The sequence below is a fragment of the Gasterosteus aculeatus genome, chromosome 21 (genome assembly GCF_964276395.1).
Source record: "Gasterosteus aculeatus chromosome 21, fGasAcu3.hap1.1, whole genome shotgun sequence".
Lineage (NCBI taxonomy): Eukaryota > Metazoa > Chordata > Actinopteri > Perciformes > Gasterosteidae > Gasterosteus > Gasterosteus aculeatus.
Window position 1 is genome coordinate 18430010 of NC_135708.1, and position 19384 is coordinate 18449393.

Here is a 19384-nt window from a genome sequence, read left to right on the forward strand (position 1 = left end):
AATTAAATTAGACAGTGCTTAAGGTGGAAAAGGAGCAGCAACCCTGATTAAGAGGAATGAATGGCGACAGTTGTCTGCGGCACTGTGTGTTACGTGAACTTATACTGAATTCTGTCTGACAACTGCAGTCACACGTTAATGCATCAATAACACATTACTTTCCTGTCTGGCACGATCATAAATAACCGACATTTACCAAGTGTGATATCTCACAAATGACAAATAGAGAGGGGGGGGGGGGGGGGGTTGTGTCCAAGAAATCAAATATCAAATTCACCTCTTTGGATTCTGAGCCATGTGAGTACAGAGATACTCTCTATGTTTAGTGCTTGAAGGGTTACTGAACCGCTCAGTTTCAGCACCGTGGACAGAGACAGGAATGAGCACCATGGACAAGTCTCATACCAAACGTGATAGCCAATGTGATATGGATGAGTGTACTATTTTCCCTCCGTTTCAGAGCTGGTTGATGTTAAGAATACGATTCTTGTGTTTTCATGAAAGTGACGTATGTGTTCACAGATCATGAGACATCTTGTATTGTGTAAGAAAGCTACATTTCCAAAGTTATTAATTCTATGTTGCCAAGTAAAAGAAACATAGCGTTCATCTACAGAAAACAAAAATGTGTAAAATGCACTTTTATGTGTAAACCCGATCTGTATTACTGCAATCTGAAACCCTCATTAGTAGTAGGTGATTGTAACACAGCTATCGATTCGGATGTTGTTCTTTTTTAATTGGACTCCCCTCCCAACGCCTCAGCTGCACGGACGCGGTCGTTTAATAAGTTAAGTTAAATACTCGCGTCTGCTTGTACTCACAGTGTTTCAGCACCGCGGACAGCGTGCACTCGCGTCCCCGCCGGGATACTCCGTGTTTTCTGTGTATTCTGTGTGTTTCAGCACCGCGGACAGCGAACCGGCTGATCATAACGACACTGCTTCTTCCGCGTCACACACGCACGGCTGCCCGATGTGCGTGTTTGTCCTGAATGTGCTGCACACGGAAACAACACACATCATCCCCCCCCCCCACCTCCCCACCTCCCATCCCCCGCCCACCCCCCACCTCCCCCCTCCCCGCCTCCCGCCTCACACACGAGACACAAGAGGAGCAGAAGCACGCGGTGCGCAACTGTGCTCAATGGAACGAGCGCGTGTCCGCATCTCTCTGACAAACCGGGTGAGCTCTGCATCTTTAAAAACAGAAAAAGAGAAGAAGCCCCTAAAGAAGAATCACGCGAGCAGCTCGGTCGTTGCCGCGGAGCGATAAGGACTACCTCTGTTTTACTTTCGGCATCAGCTGTTCGACGCCGCGCTCTCATTGCTGCAGGTCGGGGCTGAGCGAGTCACGTGACGCGACCGGAGGCAGAGATCTAGAGAAAAGGCTCGGCGTTACGGCTCGCACCGCCATACTGTATTTTGAGCCATATCACATTTTTATTGCAACATTTTACTCCCGCTCGGTGAGTACATTTCCAATGGCTTTTTTGTAAGCATTTTTTTGTCTTTTGAATTGCTCTCCTTTTTTTTGTTTTTCCTCCTTTTGCTGGTGTTTGAATTGAGCGTTGGCGGTGGTGGTTTTGAGCGTTTTTCACATGCAGGCTTCAAGTTTTTAGCATGCAGTTATTCTGTTCGAGAGTGCCGGCGGGGTAATCGGTGCGGTGTCGGTCTTGAGGAAGCCTTTACTTGCTTGCAGTTTTGTTTCGAGGGTCGAAACCAAGCAGCTTTTGTCGGTGTTGAGATTTTTCAAACGATCAGTTGGTGGTTTTGAAACATTTTTATTTTTTTGTTTCGGTCGACTTTTGCTGTTGCTATGCTTTGGTTTGCATTTTGCAGTGTTGTTTGTTGCCTTCGAGTTTTGTGATTTTGGTGTGTCGGTGAATCTCACCGATCAAACCCTTTGCTTTTACTTTTCTTTATAAAAAAAAGGAGTCATTTTTAAAGCCCCGTGACGTTTTAACGTGATACTTTTCTTGCAGCTGAGCTCTCAGGTTTGTTGTTTTTGTGTTTCTCTCTTTTTTTCCCCCGATTTCATTATACTTTTGCTGATGGCAGTGTCAAGTATTTTTTGGATGTTATCGTTTTTTGACTAGATGATGCTGGGTGGACGAGGGGAGTTTTGATTCTTGTTCAATGCGTTTTTGTTTTCTGTACCAACGAGGATGAACAGACATTTCCCCACTGCAGGTATATATATATACATATATAATATGAGTGGATAAGTGACACGTTTCTGTATTTACAATAAAGAATTAGGTGACATACGCACCTGTGGCTGACTGTTATTCCGTAAGGCTGGCCAAATATAGAGATTAGAGAAGGAATTCTTTATCAATGTTACCTGAAGGTTACCTGATCCGTCCGTTATGCTTCAATAAAACCCCCAAAAAAACATTCAAGATCATCAACTGAAGGAACGAGGATTGGAAATCTCACGCAGGTCGTTTGATCACAACGAGTTCTTTGTTTTGAGCTCGACAATCTTCAACCCGTCGCTGCTGAGAAGTAAATGTAAGTTGGTCCATGGGAAGGATGCACTGTAATGATCTCTCACTGATAAAGTATCCTAACTCGGTCCATTGAACGACTCAGAAATAACGACCCCCTTTGGTGCAGTGGGATTTAAACTGCTATGGGCTAAGATGGGAAAATAATTAGGACAACCACAGTTTACAGTCCTCCTTATTGGCTTTGGTGGGGCTGGAGTCATGAATACTCCTGGATTTGTCAAATCTGATTCAGCGGGAAATGAGTAGAACCACTAAATTAGGATCTAGGGTGAATTTATCCTCCGAGAGGCAGGTTTAACTTCAGATCATTGGTGTGCTGCAGTAAACACTAACATGAGTAAACAGTTGTCATGCAGAAAAACGCATTGTGTTTCTGTGTTTAGAGGGCTGCTGTGTGTGTTCATTTCATGGGAATAGTTAAAATTGCTCTAAGTTTAGTCATAAATTGCCCTGCAAACCTCATCCCACTTCATCCGGACTCATTTAAATCTCTTATCTGTTATTCTAGCATCTCATGAATTTGCTTTATTTTGACCCGTATGTCTTCACTTTAACACCACACAAGTTTCGCCAGTGCAACATTACAGGTCTATGAAATATATGAGCGTGGACCATTAAGTCTGGGTAAAGGCCGTTAAGTCATTAAGCAAGCTGACATTTCAGATCAGAATCGGTACGGTTTAATGTGGTGAGATGATGGATATTGGACGTTGAACTTGCCGGGTAAACTTTTAATAAGGCAAAGTGATCGGAACAATTAATAGAATACATTTCATCATGTATCGAAAAGCTGTTGTCACGTATTGATTTTCCTGTCGCCCGTCCGATCGGTGCAGCTCATAAACCGCCGGAAGATAAAGAGCCAGAGGGACCTTTCTAATGGTTTTTAAGTTGCGAGACCAGAAGCAATGTGCACAGTCCGGTTCGCTGTACTCAGCGTCTGGTTGCATCATTAAATAGACTCAAGGTGGGAATTCATTAGCGTATTTACTGAGAGGAGGCCGAAGCAAATCAATCCCAACAGTTTGATTCTACTGCAGTGATTCAATGCATTCACTCATTTGCCCCCCACAACGAAAAAAACCTCTGCAATTCTCGAAACGGATTCACTCGTCAATAATTAAACACGTTCAAGCCTTACACTAAAGTAAGTCACGAAGTGAAGGAATGACGTTCACTTTCAAGGCCTTTATTTCTATCCTCAAACCGCAGCATCTCATTGTGTCTACATCCCATTTCCAACACCTCTTGTGTTTCTCTACAGAAGGAAGCGCAGACATCTGCTGAACTCTGCTCGAGGCTCTCGCAGCACATTGTCCTATCCGTCCAAGTGCTGGCGTTTGACCGTAATCGATTCAAACAACTCACGTGTTGCCTTTCAGAGCCCCAACCGCTGCATCGCGACACACGGACGCCGCTTGGCGCCGCCAGTCGAGAGGTGTTTCTCTCGCATTACGATAGCGTCCATTACGTCCCGCGGTGTTGTGTCTTCCCTCCAGGCTGGATTCCTGTTATCTGGGCCCATCCAGACCTGCACAGGAGACTTACAGGGAAATAAGATCGTGAATGGATATATTTCTGCCTCAGTGAATACAACATCACGCAAGAGCAGATTGTAAACAATGACATGGGATGCTGCAATCAGAAGCGCGTGGCATGAACAGCACAATCCACGTGTTTGAATGTAAAGAGCCAACGTGCATCTTGTGTTATATTTGTGACGAGCTTACAGCATAGAGCACCTGGCAAGCCACTTGCCGACTAAAAGGACTGAAGAACCGGACAGAAACATGGTAAAAATCACAAAAAAATCCTCCTGGTTAGTCTTTATTCAGCCAATCAGCTACTTTGGTTTTGGCATAAATCTTTAATTCACTGGGTAAATTTAATGGAAGGGTAAAATAAGCAAATTACAGAACAAATGTACCACAAATCTCCCTGCTGGTTATAGGTTCTTTATTCCAATTTATTTAAGGGATCCTGCAGAAAGTCTCCAAAACACCTTTTTCCAAGTGAGGACAAAAGCTTTAATGCGTAGTCACACACACACACACACACACACACACACACAGCTCACTCTCCTGGTTGCCGCCGGGGACAGGATTCTACAAAAACTGACAGCTTCCAAAGCCAAAGTAGCACTCTGTAGTCCTTCCTCGCCTCCAACGACGTCAAGTTACGTCACCGGAGGAAATGGGGAACATTAGCAAGAACTGATGTTTCATTCTGAACTCAGATAGACACAGGAGAGGTTAAAAACGGCGTACTTTCACTTTGAGAGGTTGTTTTTACACATCATTTCTTAGATGTTGGAAGGGAGTCTGAAGGAAGTTATTGGCCTGGTTTATTGTACACAAGGTTTCATTATAAATGCTCCTTTACAACCGAACAATAATTAAATGTCTCTGAGCTGCAGAGTCAGTCCTGGTTCATTTCTGTCTGACTTCACTGTGGAGGTTTTATTCAGTTTCAGTGAACCCACTGGTATCTCAATCCAATGCTCACATTTAACTCATAAGTAGGAGAGTTCTTTTGGTTTCACAAGTGAGGAAGAAGAGGTTCTTTAATCGAAAATAAACAAAGAAAGAAGGAAAGAAATTGGGGCATTTCATGCATTTGAAATCCCTCCAGAAAAGGATTTTGAGGACGAGTCATCATCCTTCTACTAACAATGGTGCAACATTAAAATAATGCAGTGCTCTACAAAGAGTGAAACTATTAATGAAAACAAACAAAAACAAAAGCAAAAGCTTTTTGAGGGGAAGCGATTCATTATTAATTACTGTACAAGGGTTTTTTCTCTTACGTATAAGACAATCAGAGGAGAGGGACAAAAGACAAATATTTTAAAACCGGTTGCTTCTATAAAAGCTCCATTCCTCAAAATAGCATTTGAACATTCGTGTCCGCGGCGTCTTTCATTGTACACACATCTACATCACCTCCGACCAAAGCTGGCATGCACATCCTTCCTCACCGCTTACCTCTGACTCACGCCGAGGAAACCGCTGCTGAGTACCGCAGCGTCCTTTTCTCAGCCGTTAGCTTGATAAGTGGGGGGATCGTACACTCATATTGTGGATAATTAAACCCACATCTGAAGAAAAGGGTCAGGCTGAATGGCTTTCCAGTGTCTATTATGGGAGCCATTTGAGTTACGGTGCGTGTCTGTAATCAGGCTTTCTGAAGCGACGTGATGATACCCGATGTGACCTTTCGTTTGGGCCCCGAGTGCGTCACTCTTCATAAGACGTGGAAGAAGAAATTAAGGGAAGTTACTTTGAGCTTTGATTGGAATTTAGAAAACAAGACTGAGATCTGGTGTGTGTGTGTGTGTGTGTGTGTGTGTGCTTGTTTCCGTAAAACGACTAATTATCTGCTTAAATTTAGCATTTAAAGTGCAATCTTGTCCATTTTTGCTCATCAAGAGCTCACAGGGGATCGACTTTTCTAATTGAAGAAGGTCTTAGGCGTCATGCTGTCTGACAACGAGTATTACCTAAACTTACAAAGATATATGAGTGACTTTACAGTGAAACTCCTCAATAAAGGAAGCAGGGTTAATGTTGTTTTAATAGTTTGTCAGCCCAGGGTGCAGATATCGATCCATCCAACCTGTTCCAGGTCCTCTTATAATAATCAATGTGATTTCCTGATCACGATGCTGATCATTCAGCAGCAGCATCACGTGGGTTCAAAACACCCAGGATTAGTTTTCAGATTACTTATAGATTCAGAATATGCCGCGGCTCATACATATATTTAAGGAATGAATCAAAATTCACATCATGGCTTTTTATGCAGTAGCACCTTCTCCATCTTATTAATCCATAGTTTGAGAAAATGTTGAATCCCCCTGTTTGTACACAAGTTTGTTTCATCACACTTTGCCTTATTAATGCGTGTGATCATTAAAGTTTAACCCTCAGGCAGGAAGATGAGCGCACCAAAGATGACTCGCCAATTTTTCTGCTCTTGTCTGTCTGTTCTGAAAATAATAGAAAGTCTCGGCTAGGGAATATATAGAATTATGGAAATGTGGCGGAAATGTTGTAGCAGAATGCAACAATGTTGCTCCGTGAAACATCATGAATATAAAACACACACAAACTCAAAAATGTATACATAAGAATTGTCAGGTGAACTAGTAGAAGCAAATAAACCTTAGACCAAAGAATAAATCCTATTTATTTTTCCGACACTGTTTGTTTTATTCAAATGTCAGAGAAAAGGAAGCATCGCCATAGTTACCTGTGAGCATCAGATTGGTTTACAAAAATTATTCCATTTCTTTCACCGAAAGAACAAATCACCAAATATGAAGTAATACAAACAACACACAGAGCACTTTTTACAGGTCTATTTGGAGTTCAAAACACTTATTGCACTTGAAGTAAAAGACAAAAACCTGCTTAGTTTCCAAAGGCAGACTTAATTAATGTACCTTTAAGCTGCAGAGGCGAGTTGCACCGGCAATTTAGAAATGACCCGTCATGAATACAATAAGTGTAGAAACCTCATGCATGGGGAACATTTCATTTGGGAACCATTGTTGATAAGTAGCAGAGCGTAGCGTCTTTTGTGTGAATCACTCAATAGTAACATATCGCTAAGCCGTAAACCTCAGAGTGAAACCAATGAGAGTTTTAAACCTGCATTCTTTAAGGGGGCAAATCCTTCGCTTTCAGAAAATCAATGTACTTCCCTCTGTTATTACAGTTATTACATCAGTAAACATTCAAAACACGACATTACTGTCTCCATTTTTTAGTTGCAGGTATGCTTTCAGGCGACCTTCTGACTGTCGCTACCACAACGTTGATTCAACTGTTTTTTCACGGTGTATTTTAGGTTCATGAAAGTGATTGAAACATTAGAAAGTAGAAAAAAAAAAGATGGAGACTTCTCGGGCCCATATCGCATGTTACGAAGCGGCGGCGTGGTGTTTGCTGAGTCACGGAGAGCAGAGTAAACACGCAAACCTGAAACAAAAAGAGGCAGAGGAGAAGCGAGAGGCCCTCCGGACTCGGTGGCAGATCCCTCCAGATGCTGCAGAGAGCCGGCGAAGCAGATAATGTCCTGCGCGGATTACCTCAGGGACCCCGCGCTGCCCTCAGTCATCTGGGTCGGCTCCAGGCTGGTTGTGCAGGGATCAGCTGTTCCCGCTGTCGTTCCCGTCGGCCTCAGCTGTCTCTCACCTGCCGGCGACCGGTTGTGTCACATCAGCGTGACGTCACGCGTGCTCCGACGGCCACGTCCGCAGGCCTGCTTACAGCGCGGATGTGGTTTTGACTACATCTGCATAGAGACACTTCTGTCCCCTGGACCAGAGCCCGGTCTAAAGTGGCTGTTAACAATTCTGGTCGGAAAGTCAAAGCAAAAGAGATGCGAAACAACAAGAGATGAGATTTAAAATGATCACAAAGAACATCCACAAATTAACACAATTTGCTCACTGAGACACAAGAAGACTGTTTAAAACGCAACCCGGCGAGACAAAATGATGAAGGAGACGGGACAGCTGTTCAAAAAGTGCAAACTGAGTTCAAGGAGACACAAATTAGCCGCAACGGGAAACAAAACAACTACATAGCGACACAAGGAGACGGTATGAAGACTAAATGAAGATAAAGAGATGCCAAACAACCACACGAACATGCAAAACAAGTGCAGAGAGACACTAATTTACCATGAAGCAACGCAGGATAACCCAAAGAACACACATAGGGATGGCAAATAAATGCAAAAAGACACAAAATAACCACAATGAGACACAAATCCAAGATCTTTGCACTGCATAAGTGTGCAGACTCATTGCTTTTGGGCTCACAGCTGAACTCAGATGCATCCTGTTTGTAATAACGTTGTCATTGTAAAATAGCATATAGATATCAATGCAGAAATATGCAGGCAGCATTTGGATGGAATGCCGCATTTAATCGACATCATAGCAAAGATATTGACATAAAGAAAAAGAATTACCTCATAAATGTACTCGGTAATGGGGAGAAAGTCTATATATTTAATATCACCAACGGAATCTCAAGAAGAGAAAGATATTTCAACACAGAGGCGTCTCCACTCTCCCGAGGATCACGACCTCAATCTTCGGTGTCTGCCACCAGGACGGCACTGAGGGACGGGCGGCTAGCTAGCCGGCTAGCCATTGAGTTGGTGTGCCCCCCCCCCCCCCCCCCCCCTCCGAGGGCGAAAAACAACTAGCCAACCTTTTATGTGTCTCTCAGGAGACGGACCACTCGGGGGCGGCGAGGGGCTGTTTGTTGATGACAACAAACACCTCCTGGTTGATCCATTCGGGACACAGGAGTCAACTCAACCTCCACGTGATTGAACCCCAATTGTGTGCTTTGTGTGCGTGCACACGTCCCTGCAAATTGTGCATCCCGAACAGCAGTGCACGCTCGCCGGATTGAGATTTAAAGTGGAAAATGTCCGTCTCATTACATTCTACAGGGCCAAAAAGGCCCTCTGAGCTAAATCTGAGCTTTAAAAAAAAGCACAAACATCTGTTTTACTAAAATGTAGCCCTACTCACCCATGTGTTTACGTGTAAGAATAGAACTCCCATCATTTAATTCCCCACTTAGCCTCAAAAAGCAATCTTCCCCTGAAACATTAATAGCCTGTTGACATCTTGCAGTGAGACGCAGTCAATCAGGTGAAGTGTATAAATAAGGCTTCATTCTTCATATTGATTTTTCTTTCGGGTTTTGACATCAGAGGAAATCATGGCGCTCATTGCCGTGTGCTCTCGCAGATGCCGGCGGCTATTACAGCCGTTACTTCTGTTTCCATCTACTTTCTCAGATAAACATCACGAGCCTGAACTCGCCGCTGTGTCGGCACGCGGTTTGGATTTCAGCCTAATTTGATGTGGAAAAAATGATTCCATTCATCACACGGCACGCAAACCATTCAGGTGGCGTGGCGCGGCTACATTGGAGGATATCGATTGCACTTAGCCGTGAGTTCGCCCGCCTCCTTGTGTTTCTCCGGAGGGTCAAAGCAGCGGGGGAGCGGTTTCCTCCGCTCATTCCACTGCTCAGTTTGCGATCAACAACTTTTGCAACTGACCAATTGCTTTAATGAACAGGTAATAATAATGTAATAGTTGTATATGTATCGTGTTGTATATATAGTTGTTAATACATTTCTTTTTAGAAGACGCCTAAATAGCAGGTGGTTAGCCTACTTTAGCACTGGAAACAGCTTGTCTGGCTTTTTACTAAAGGTCAAAAAGGGCTGCAATTATCCCGACGGGTTCTTACTGTGAGACTCGCGGTTCCGCTGCAACCTTCTTCTATGCAAACCCACCCGTGGGATTGTTACGTCTTTAGTGAGACCTGATGCTAAGCTAACAGGGGCTCCATATGAGAGCGGCATGAAACCCTCTTCCTCTGAACCCTTTAAACTGCAGAGCAGCAGACGTTGAAATGAGCTGTAAAATACTAGATGCACAATCCAAAACACCTGCCAGCTCAGATTCTCTCTACTTCGTCCCCAGTCTTTGACACGACAACAAAACAGAAGAGAAAGTCGCCTTTTGTATTGTTACTATTTTTCCAATCCATGCGGAAACAACTGCCGGTAGAATAAGTTTCTGTCCGATTGTGACAGTGAATGTGTTTGTCAGGGCGACGGCGTGGAGTCGTGGCGAGCCACAGCAGCTGCGCAGTAACGCAGGTATGAGCCGCCGTCTGTTTTGCCCCCCAACCCTCGTACGAGATGAGTGAGCCGGCACATCTGCTGGAGTCCCGTCTTATTTCGCCGTTCACTCTAAAAGACACCTGTCAGCTACATCAGCAGGGAGTACAAACATAATTAAGTAATCAAGTCGACACATTACATATGTAAATGACATTAATTGCAGACGTGGGTTTGAAATATTCATTGAAATTAGTCACATCATTTAGGCAGCGATCTCTTCCCGGCGACTGTAATCATTGAACTAATTAGGTCAGTCAATGCAAGTTGAAACCATTTGACAAGCAATTTTATTTCCCAATTATTTTCTTGACTAAGAGAATGAAAGTTATAGAGGGTGTAGTTGTGAAATCAAGTTCAACCTGAGCAGGTGTTATTTCTCCAGACGTTGCGGTGAGAATGCGTGTTGGATTGTTGAAAGTTGGTGAAAGTATCCCAGTGACACGATTCAGTGCTGGATGGCGTCAGATGAAAGCCGAGTGCTCTTCCACATTTCTGATACAAAACAAACCACTCAAGGGAATTCATAACCACCCGAGTCCTCGCTGAGGCCTTTGGCTGCACTTCACACTGCGGCACAGTTGGTGCTATTAGAACGGCGGAATGAAGGTGGAGGTGGAGTTTTTAATCCAAAGAAACCCCACGGCACATCAAAATATACTGTAAAATAAATATGTAATAAAAATAACCCAGCAGATTTTTGTCTGCACAGTCCGCATCGGAGCTTTTAGTCAAACAAATATGGCTTTTCATTATGATAATAATTTGGCCCTCAGCTAAAAGCATTTTGCATGCAAGTTTGCATTGCATTGTCCTAGCAACAGTAACTAGGGGGGCGGGACTCTGGATCGTCAATTAAAACCAATAAAAACTGCCAGTGTTGAGAGAAAAAAATAAATGATGAAATCCTTGTTTTGTTGTTTTTGCCATATTTATTTACAATTAACGTTATCATTTCCAGTCAAACGTCTTTCCTGATATTCGGTTTGAAGTCATCCTCGTAGACGCGCCGACGCCACACAGACTAATATGGATGTTTCTGTGTGACGTGGCAGATTTAGCTCGAGTGAGACCGCGTCATGAAAGCGTTCCCTCGGTGCTCCTTTTGCTCTCGATTCCTCCACCTTCCTCCACACATTACCTCCATTCTCACTTTGCACCTTCCCACAGCGCTGCCCGTCTCTCCACCCGCAGGGACTCCAGAGGCACTGTGGAAAGACGGGTGCTTTGTCCATTTACTCAGTAATTACGTTCCACTGGCCGATCTTTGCAGGCTGATTATTTATCCGTCTCTCTCTCTCTCTCTGTGTCTTTTGTATCCGTCTGGAATCAAACTTCCTCCGCGTTAGAGACTCAAATCCAGCAACCCCATCCGGAGTTAAACAACGCAGAGAGCTGAGAGGGATCGACCTGCCACCTTTAGGGTTATTTTAGCTTCATGGAGAACTGACCAACAACTGAAATCCAAAGTGTTTAACTGCATTCGACACGATGACATCATTAGAGGCACACGATACGCACACATACAGTAACATATGGAGGATGCTTGTTGGTGAGCTGAAGCAATTGATCGATTCATGTAGCCCATGAAATCACAATGCAGCATGTGTACTGTGAAAACAAAAAGTTAGTTCTTACACAAATGGCAACAAGTGGCCACAGGCTTTATTCCTCGCCTTTGTTTTCTGTTTAAATCACAGCGTCCCCAGCTGGTGTTGCAGATGGGCGAAGCAGCGACTCAACTCGATTCAATGCAAGCACACGAGGAACTGAAGGGTCTTTTGTCGCCGCCCCCCTCGCTCACTCTCGGGCTTCAGCTGTCTCATCTACTTCCCCTCTTCTCCCGCTTCTCGCCGCCCTTTGATTTTGACACAAAGATTTGCCGGCATCGGCGTTCAAGTGAGACGGCGGGCCTCCGGAGGCAAAGAGGAGGGCCGGCGACGTGCTGCAGGGGGGCTGTCGTAGAATTCCAAAATGGCTCGAGAAGCCATGGATGCACGGTTTAATTTAACTCCAAATAGAAATTGTTTTTTCTATATTTCCCTAATTACATATTTAGTGCTGTGGAAATACAAAAATAACAGGGATTGACTAAATGAAGTGACATTACCATTGTGATACTCGGAGCAGGTTGTTATATCTATTTAATTACAGTCAGGCTGTATCGCCTGTTAGCGTCCGTTAGCGTCTACTGTGTAGACCGACCGCTTGGAATAAAGTGCAGTGGGAGGAAGAGGCGATCACTTTAATAACACTTGTACCGACAGAAGCCTGTTGGTGCAGCAGCAACAAAAAAGCTTCAAAGCGAAACACACTGACTGAGTTGTTTTAATCAATTTCAATTTAAAGGCACAACAGGACATCTCCATGCTGGCAGAGGATGAAAAGCTTTGAATAAAGGCAAAAAGGTGTGCTTGCATCAGTGCAGGCGGCAGTACAGTATTTAGAATATTATTAATATTATAATATTATGCTAGCCGTTAGCTTAGCGCACTATTAGCCTGGCTCTGTCCAAAACTATAAGGGCAGCAGGTGGTTTGATTTATTTATTTTTTTATAATTTGGGATAGAGCCACAAAAATGAATCACAAAGGTTTAACATATTAGAAAAAGTATCGGGCGATTTCTTTTTTAGCAGTGAAAAATCAGTGAGGTGAAACAACATTGATGCAAATGAGAAAGTGAGTCTTCTCGGATTTTTCTTTTGTGACCAATTCATGTTTGGCTGGAAAGCAGTTGAGCACAGATATTAATGCTGGACTGCACTCTGAAGGAATAATTCAGATCAATTGGAGGGGGGGGATTACATTTTTGGAGAGGTGTGTGGAAATAGACATTTTAGTAATTTTACCGCAGGCATCGTGATACGGCCCAAAAGGGGGGGGGGGGCACTTCACAGAATATGTGATTTGAAGGTGGCCCTGCACCGATATCATTATATTGTATTCTGTGAAAGAAAAGGTGGAGAAACTTTGGGTTTTGCGACGTCACCCTGGAAAGGTCAGCAGAAATGAGCGGCGAAGGAGCGAAACTTAACCTTTCCCCCCGGGTTGACTGACAGAGACACAGAAGTGGCTTGATTGCAGCCATTGTGTTTGATGATAATTGCACCTCATGTTGTTTGCTCGGGCTTTATAAATAATTCACGAGCTCTTACTATGGATTTAGAAAGAAAAGATTTTTACAGGAACACAAACAGGAGACTGTTGCTGTCGTTGTTTCACAATGACTCCTGAGCTGTTGTTCTCTGGTTAACATGCAGACGACAAGATAGATTTCCCTCAAGCACTTTTTTGTAACAACTTCTCCAAGCTATGCCTACAGTGAATTAAATCCCCAGACACACGAGAATGTAAATTGGCGAAGCAATAGTTTGACATATATTGGGACTGGAGCTGGTAGACGATTAGCTTAGCTTAGCAGCCTGCAAGAAGGAAAAAACAGCATCATCATAAGTCACTCCAAATGAGAAAAGGCACCGGCTCGCTAACGTCTCCCTCCAGTCTCTCTCACCTGCACCTCCTCACCTGCTCCCTCCCGCCCTCATCGGCCCCGCACGCACGCGACCTTTCCCCCCCCCCCACGCCCGCCGCCTCACCTGCTTCTCGTTCGCCCTGATCACTCAGAAATAACTCTCAGTTTACACTGGAGCGCCGCCGGACTACAGCAACCCCGCACTATGACGATGCTTGGATTTAATTTTACCCGGTGAAGCGGATCATTTGATGAGAGTATGAGAGAATGAGTCAACTTGCTGCACAACTATGCATAAATATTTCATTTTCGCCTCATGCCTGAACCAAACCAGACCTGAAATCTACCACAGAAGACTTGTTGCCTGCCTGTCTCTTCGATTTCTGCAGTGAATCAGCTTTTCTTTCACCTTTTTCAAAACGCAATTTACTACTTTTAATTTGGTTCAGATCATTTTTACTTTCAAAGAAAACTCTGAAGGAAAAGATGAAAAAACTTTCTTGCTTCTGAAATAACATCATAGAAGAATAAAGCAGTTTATGTGCCTTGAGTGAAAAAGAGAACGCTTTGGAAACAAATGTGTGCTTTGTAACCAAATTGTGGAAAATTACTGTTTTTAAATCCATATATTTTGAAAACCATGGAAAATGATTGCAATGCAATCTCACTTTCTGTGGTTCTGCTTTCAAAGCATTGTGTGTGTGTGTGTGTGTGTGTGTGTGTGTGTTTGTGTGTGTGTCGCTCCAACATAAAGTGGACAATCGCAGTACTTCCCAGAAGATAGAACTGCAGCAGCAGCAGCAGCACTTTCTGTTTGCTCTGTGTTGTTTGCAGAGAAGTCTTTACACCAGCAACTGGAGGTCTGTCTTTACTACAGACGCCGCATAGTAAACATAACGCAGCTGCACCAACCAGCAGACCTCAGCTCTCCTATTGATCACCGCCAGAGAGATAGAGAATGGAGCATTTGGAGACGCGGTGGGGTTTTGATGAACATGCCCCCTTCAGATGCTCCCTCGTAAATTCAGTTGATCATTAAAATTTCATCTATTTCGTTTTTTTTTTTCTTATGTGACGTGCAACACGATAGTGGAATCTTTACAAAACCTCCGCAATCCATCCAATCATTCATTTTCAATCAAACCATTTACGCTACTTGTCAGATTTACCGTTTCAACAACGTTGTTTATCATTCCCGCTTCTGTGTCTCACCTAGAATAGAGTCAATTTATCAGAAGTTTGAGTTTCAATGTGTCCAACGACCATTTTGTTTCCATCCATCTCATGTCCTTTTTAACTGGAGTCACATAGTTTGATTTGCAGATTACAGATTGTTTGTAGTTATCTGCTCACCTCTGACACTCAAATCACATGCAATGATTAGATGGAATAATTTCCTTGTTGTGCCTCAGTAATACAACGTGTGTGTTACTGTAACACATATTGTGATGTTTACGTGGAATATAGAGTAACCTGCTTCTTTATCTGCCTGTATTCATCCTCATGGTCTCAGAGGAAGAAAAGATTCATCTTTCCATTGAGGGTGATTTAGTATTTCCCCACATATACAGTATGTGATTTGCAATCTGCCAATAATACCACGGTGTCCCACTACATCCGTTCAATCGTTTTAATAGTTCTTCCGACCCAAAATGCTCTGAGCAAGCGAGTCGCAAGTACAATGTCTCAATTGAATGCATTCTACGAGCCACCGCGCGTCATTGGTGAGGGCATCTGCAGTGTGTTAAAAGTGTGTGTATATATATAATAAAAAATACCTCATAGCCTCTTGTCATCCTGTTTGAGAGCAAACTGGGTGCAATCCAAACCTTCCGCTGTGACACATCAACAACAAAAGCTGAAACCAAGAAGAGAAGCACATCAATAGCTCAAAGCAGTTAAACGCCCGGGTCGCAAACAAGGTCGACATCACAGCGACAGACCTAAAATACATCTGAATGTCACGCAAAGGCAGAATCCCGCTGACAATGAAGGCTGCCTAACTTAACAAAGCAATGCGTGTTCATGTGACCGATGAAATCCAGGCGACCTGGACTCAGCGGCTCCCATTTAAAAGACAACAAACACTCTTTCAGGGACTGCGATGAAGATATTTTGGAAAAAGGTGCTAAAAGAAGCCGTAGAACTGTACTGCACGTCAGGCTGGAGGCTAATCGAAGATCCTCGAAGATGCAGTTGTGGAGAACTCTGTAGGTCTGCATTTATTTAAGAAGATTATGGAATCACACATAATTGACAATGCTAAACACTAGCATGTTAGCAATGTAATTGTGAGGATATATGCATGTTATGATAAGACTCGCATCACATGAGCTGTGGGAGATATTTCAGTGCAGTTTCACGTCCGTAACAAAAGCACGATGGTATCAATTTGCAATGTTCACCACGTTTTTATAACGGCAGCTACGACCTGGGAATGTCAACAGGGTTGTAATACAGGGTTGTTCTGTTTGTGTAAAGCAAGCAGATGGATGTTTACGGTGCTGTCGGACAGTGAGGCGTAAGATGCTTTAAGTAGAAACCCTCTCCGAGCATTTGTGGTGACCGTATCAAGTTTTCTGGAGAAGTGACACAGTAACGTACGCGGGGGGCTGAACCCATGTGGGCAAAGTAAACTATTCATTTAAAAACCAAACACACACACTTGACACGTTGTGCCAAAAGTGACATTCAATTTCAGTCTCCATCTTATTCCCTTTCATCTCCCGTCTATTACACACAAATACACTTTCATCAATCAGCTCCCGGGTGAGTCATTAGGAGGAGGAGAAAGTCATTACGTGTCTTCTGCATGCTGAATAATGGAGCTGAGGCTGGTCGCATTCGTCATTAAAATAATCATAACCAAGCTGCACCATTACCAAATGGATTCAGCAGGATTTTAACTGAAAAAACTTTGCTGGCTTCAGTTGTTTCATGAGCAAAAAACAGAATTATTAGCATAAGTGTGCAGCTCAGAGGTCGACAACGTGCGGACCTGACTCCTCTCCCCTTTCCTCAGAAGGAGAATCTCCGCGCCGGTTTGTGCGTCTTTAGAAATAACTGTTGCCGGGGATTGCCTTGAAAATGTATGTCACGTAGTCAAGGACTAACTGGGAAGACAGACAACGCCAGGGGAGCAAGTGGGAATGTGCTGCAGTGTTATTATGTACTTTCACACTACTGCTGCTGCTCACCTACTCAATTCAGCGTAAGGAAAAGTTATGACCGATCAAACTGATAAAACCACGTTGGTCTCACCTTCGACGTCTGTAATGCATCAAAACGGGTTTGAATAAAAGTGGTCTCAAAGCTGACGATGACAATGTGTTGTGCGTTGCATCCCGATTCCGCGCTGCACCAGGCGGATGAAAAGAGGAGGCAGTGGAGGGACGAGCGGTGATGAAGAGTGAGGAGGAGCACAGAGGTGATGGAGAGGCGTCAGGCGCGTCCGAGCTCCTCGGAGATGTGAGGCAGTAAACAGTAAGCCGCCTGCAGCCCTGTCATACGTATCATTGGGTTAGCCATGAAGGCAACTCGGGCTTAATCCCCCTCAACTCTGCAAGGCAAAGCGGGGGAATCAGTGCGAAGTGTTTATCACATGACAGCGTTTATAGTTTGATTTTTTTATTAAAGTAAATCCGTACCTTTGCAAGCGGGCAAATAAAAGCATGTGATGATCGGGAATATTTAGGGTGATTGGTTTTTCCGGTGATTACAGGATTGTTAAAAGCAGAATATATATATTTTGTAAGAATCCACATGGGAAGCTTATTATGTGTATTACTTGCTATTACTTCACCACATTAACAGGATTCACTCGTCCGTGAAAAAGCTGTTTATCTACGTATTTAGAATTCCCCGGGGTTGGTGTGGCGAGGCGAAAAAACGCCCCCCAAAACCCCCCCGTCACATTGCTTTGATCATTATGTGACCTCCCTGCAACCCCCCCCCCCCCCTCCCTCCTCACATAACGATTCATCCGGCACTCTATCGGCATTAATAATGCAATCTGACAGATATTGTACGAGGCGTCACTCACAACAACAAACAAGTGAGGAAGTGGATGATGTGATAAGGCTTGAGAGGGAGGAAGGAGGGGGGGGGATCAAAGGTTTAGCAGTTCACTTCCCCGCAAGTTATTTTAGTATTTGACAGATATAGAGCCCCTAATCCTGGTGGATAAGATTTCACGTGACACAGTTTTTCACCAGATGTGTTTTATTATTTACGGGGGGGGGGGGGGGGGAGTCAGTCTGAGTAATCTCCACTCGGAGTGCGGCGCACGGAGATGGATTTCATTTTGGCAACGAGAAATGGTTCTGACGGCAACAGATGGCGGTTCTGTGGAAAAACAGCCCCCGATGGTTGTCCCGTTTAAAAGGTGCCCACGTCGCCCTCGAGGCAGCGTTCCCCTCGAAAGGACCTTTGCCATTTGAATGTGTTTTGAGTTTGCTCTCGTGCGCACGTGTGCATGTACGTCGTCACGTGCTCAGTGTGTCGTCCAGCGTCAAGCTTGATCTCCTTATTTGTATTTTTAGTATTATATTTATCAAAAATACGATGTTTGGAGGTGATCTTTCTTGGTGACCTCTGAGCCTCGTCGCCGTGACAGAAATCATCCAGAAAAGGTCGCGGTTGGTTTTCCCGGGTGATTGACGTCTTTGTTTTGCGGGAACCCTTGAAATGCTAAAATGCTAATGATGCTTTTTGAGCGCCGCCGCCGCGCCGGTGCTCTTCTCGCGTCTATTTATACACTGCGTTTTGTTTCGTCTTGTCGCAAGTGAAGTTTCTCAAGCTTGTTATGCATAAAACCACACCGTGGGTGCGTTTTATTACTCCCAGAAGAGGGAGGGAGGGAGTCGAGGGCAGCAGACAGACTCCGTAAGCCACTCCTGCCGCACAAAAGACGCCGCGTGCTGTCAGAAAACGTCAGAACTTCCACTTCAAGGATTCGGGTCGGCCCGCTGTGAGAGGTTCTCCGGTGCTTCTGCGCCCGTGTGTTCTGGGCGAGTGCCTTCGCGGGGGCTCGTGTTTTTTTTGTTTTTTTTCCCCCGACACCTGCGTGGGCGCGTGTCCTTGTCACCAAAGCGAGTACATTGAATAACTCTGTTTCTTTCTCCACGAACATTTACACTCTGATCCGTTTGACTGAAGTCTGCCGCTCTCACTCTGCGCGCCACCGCGCCTGACAAATGGAAGTAAGCCAGGGAAGTAAAAGAAACACGGCTACGCCCCATGAAGCACGATGACGGCTTCATTGTCCGGGAGAGGGGGAGGGTGGGATTGGGGGGGGGGGATCAGGGGCTCCCGAGGGCTCCAACTACCAAACGCTTTAAATATCTGCAACTGTTGCAAGTAAGCGATGTGCCGTTTGTGGAGTTCCGCAAAGGTCGAGGTAGCAGCAACCCGCTGCGGTCGGGGGTTTGCACGCCCGTAAGAGGCGCAGAAGGAGCTGTCGGGCCTCTTCGGCGGTGCGCGTCCGGGCTGTCTCTGCGGCCCTTCCCGTTTCTGAATCGTCGAGACAAGTGAAGAGCGCGGCCGTCAGCAAATATTGAGATGTTTCAATCGCGCTCGACTGTTAAACTACAAACGCTGTGCAATTGAAGGAAGAATAAAATGAGGGGGCGTGATGAAGTGTCTCTACACAGGCAGAGGAGGGTGGGAGCC

General features: G+C 44.6%; 1 protein-coding gene across 10 annotated transcripts in view; it reads left to right on the forward strand.

Moving 5' to 3' along the window:
* Positions 1-1096: 1096 nt before the first annotated feature.
* The window catches only part of ralylb (RALY RNA binding protein like b), a 59076-nt gene continuing 40788 nt past the window's right edge, over positions 1097-19384 (forward strand). For 3 of the 10 annotated variants that reach the window (XM_078096115.1, XM_078096112.1, XM_078096113.1), the window contains exon 1: positions 1119-1185. In XM_078096115.1, coding sequence (XP_077952241.1) covers positions 1147-1185 — 39 coding nt within the window. In that variant the 5' untranslated portion in view covers positions 1119-1146. Of the gene's footprint in view, positions 2193-19384 lie in introns of all 10 variants that reach the window. The other 7 variants (XM_078096116.1, XM_078096120.1, XM_078096119.1 and 4 more) reach the window with 6 other exon arrangements.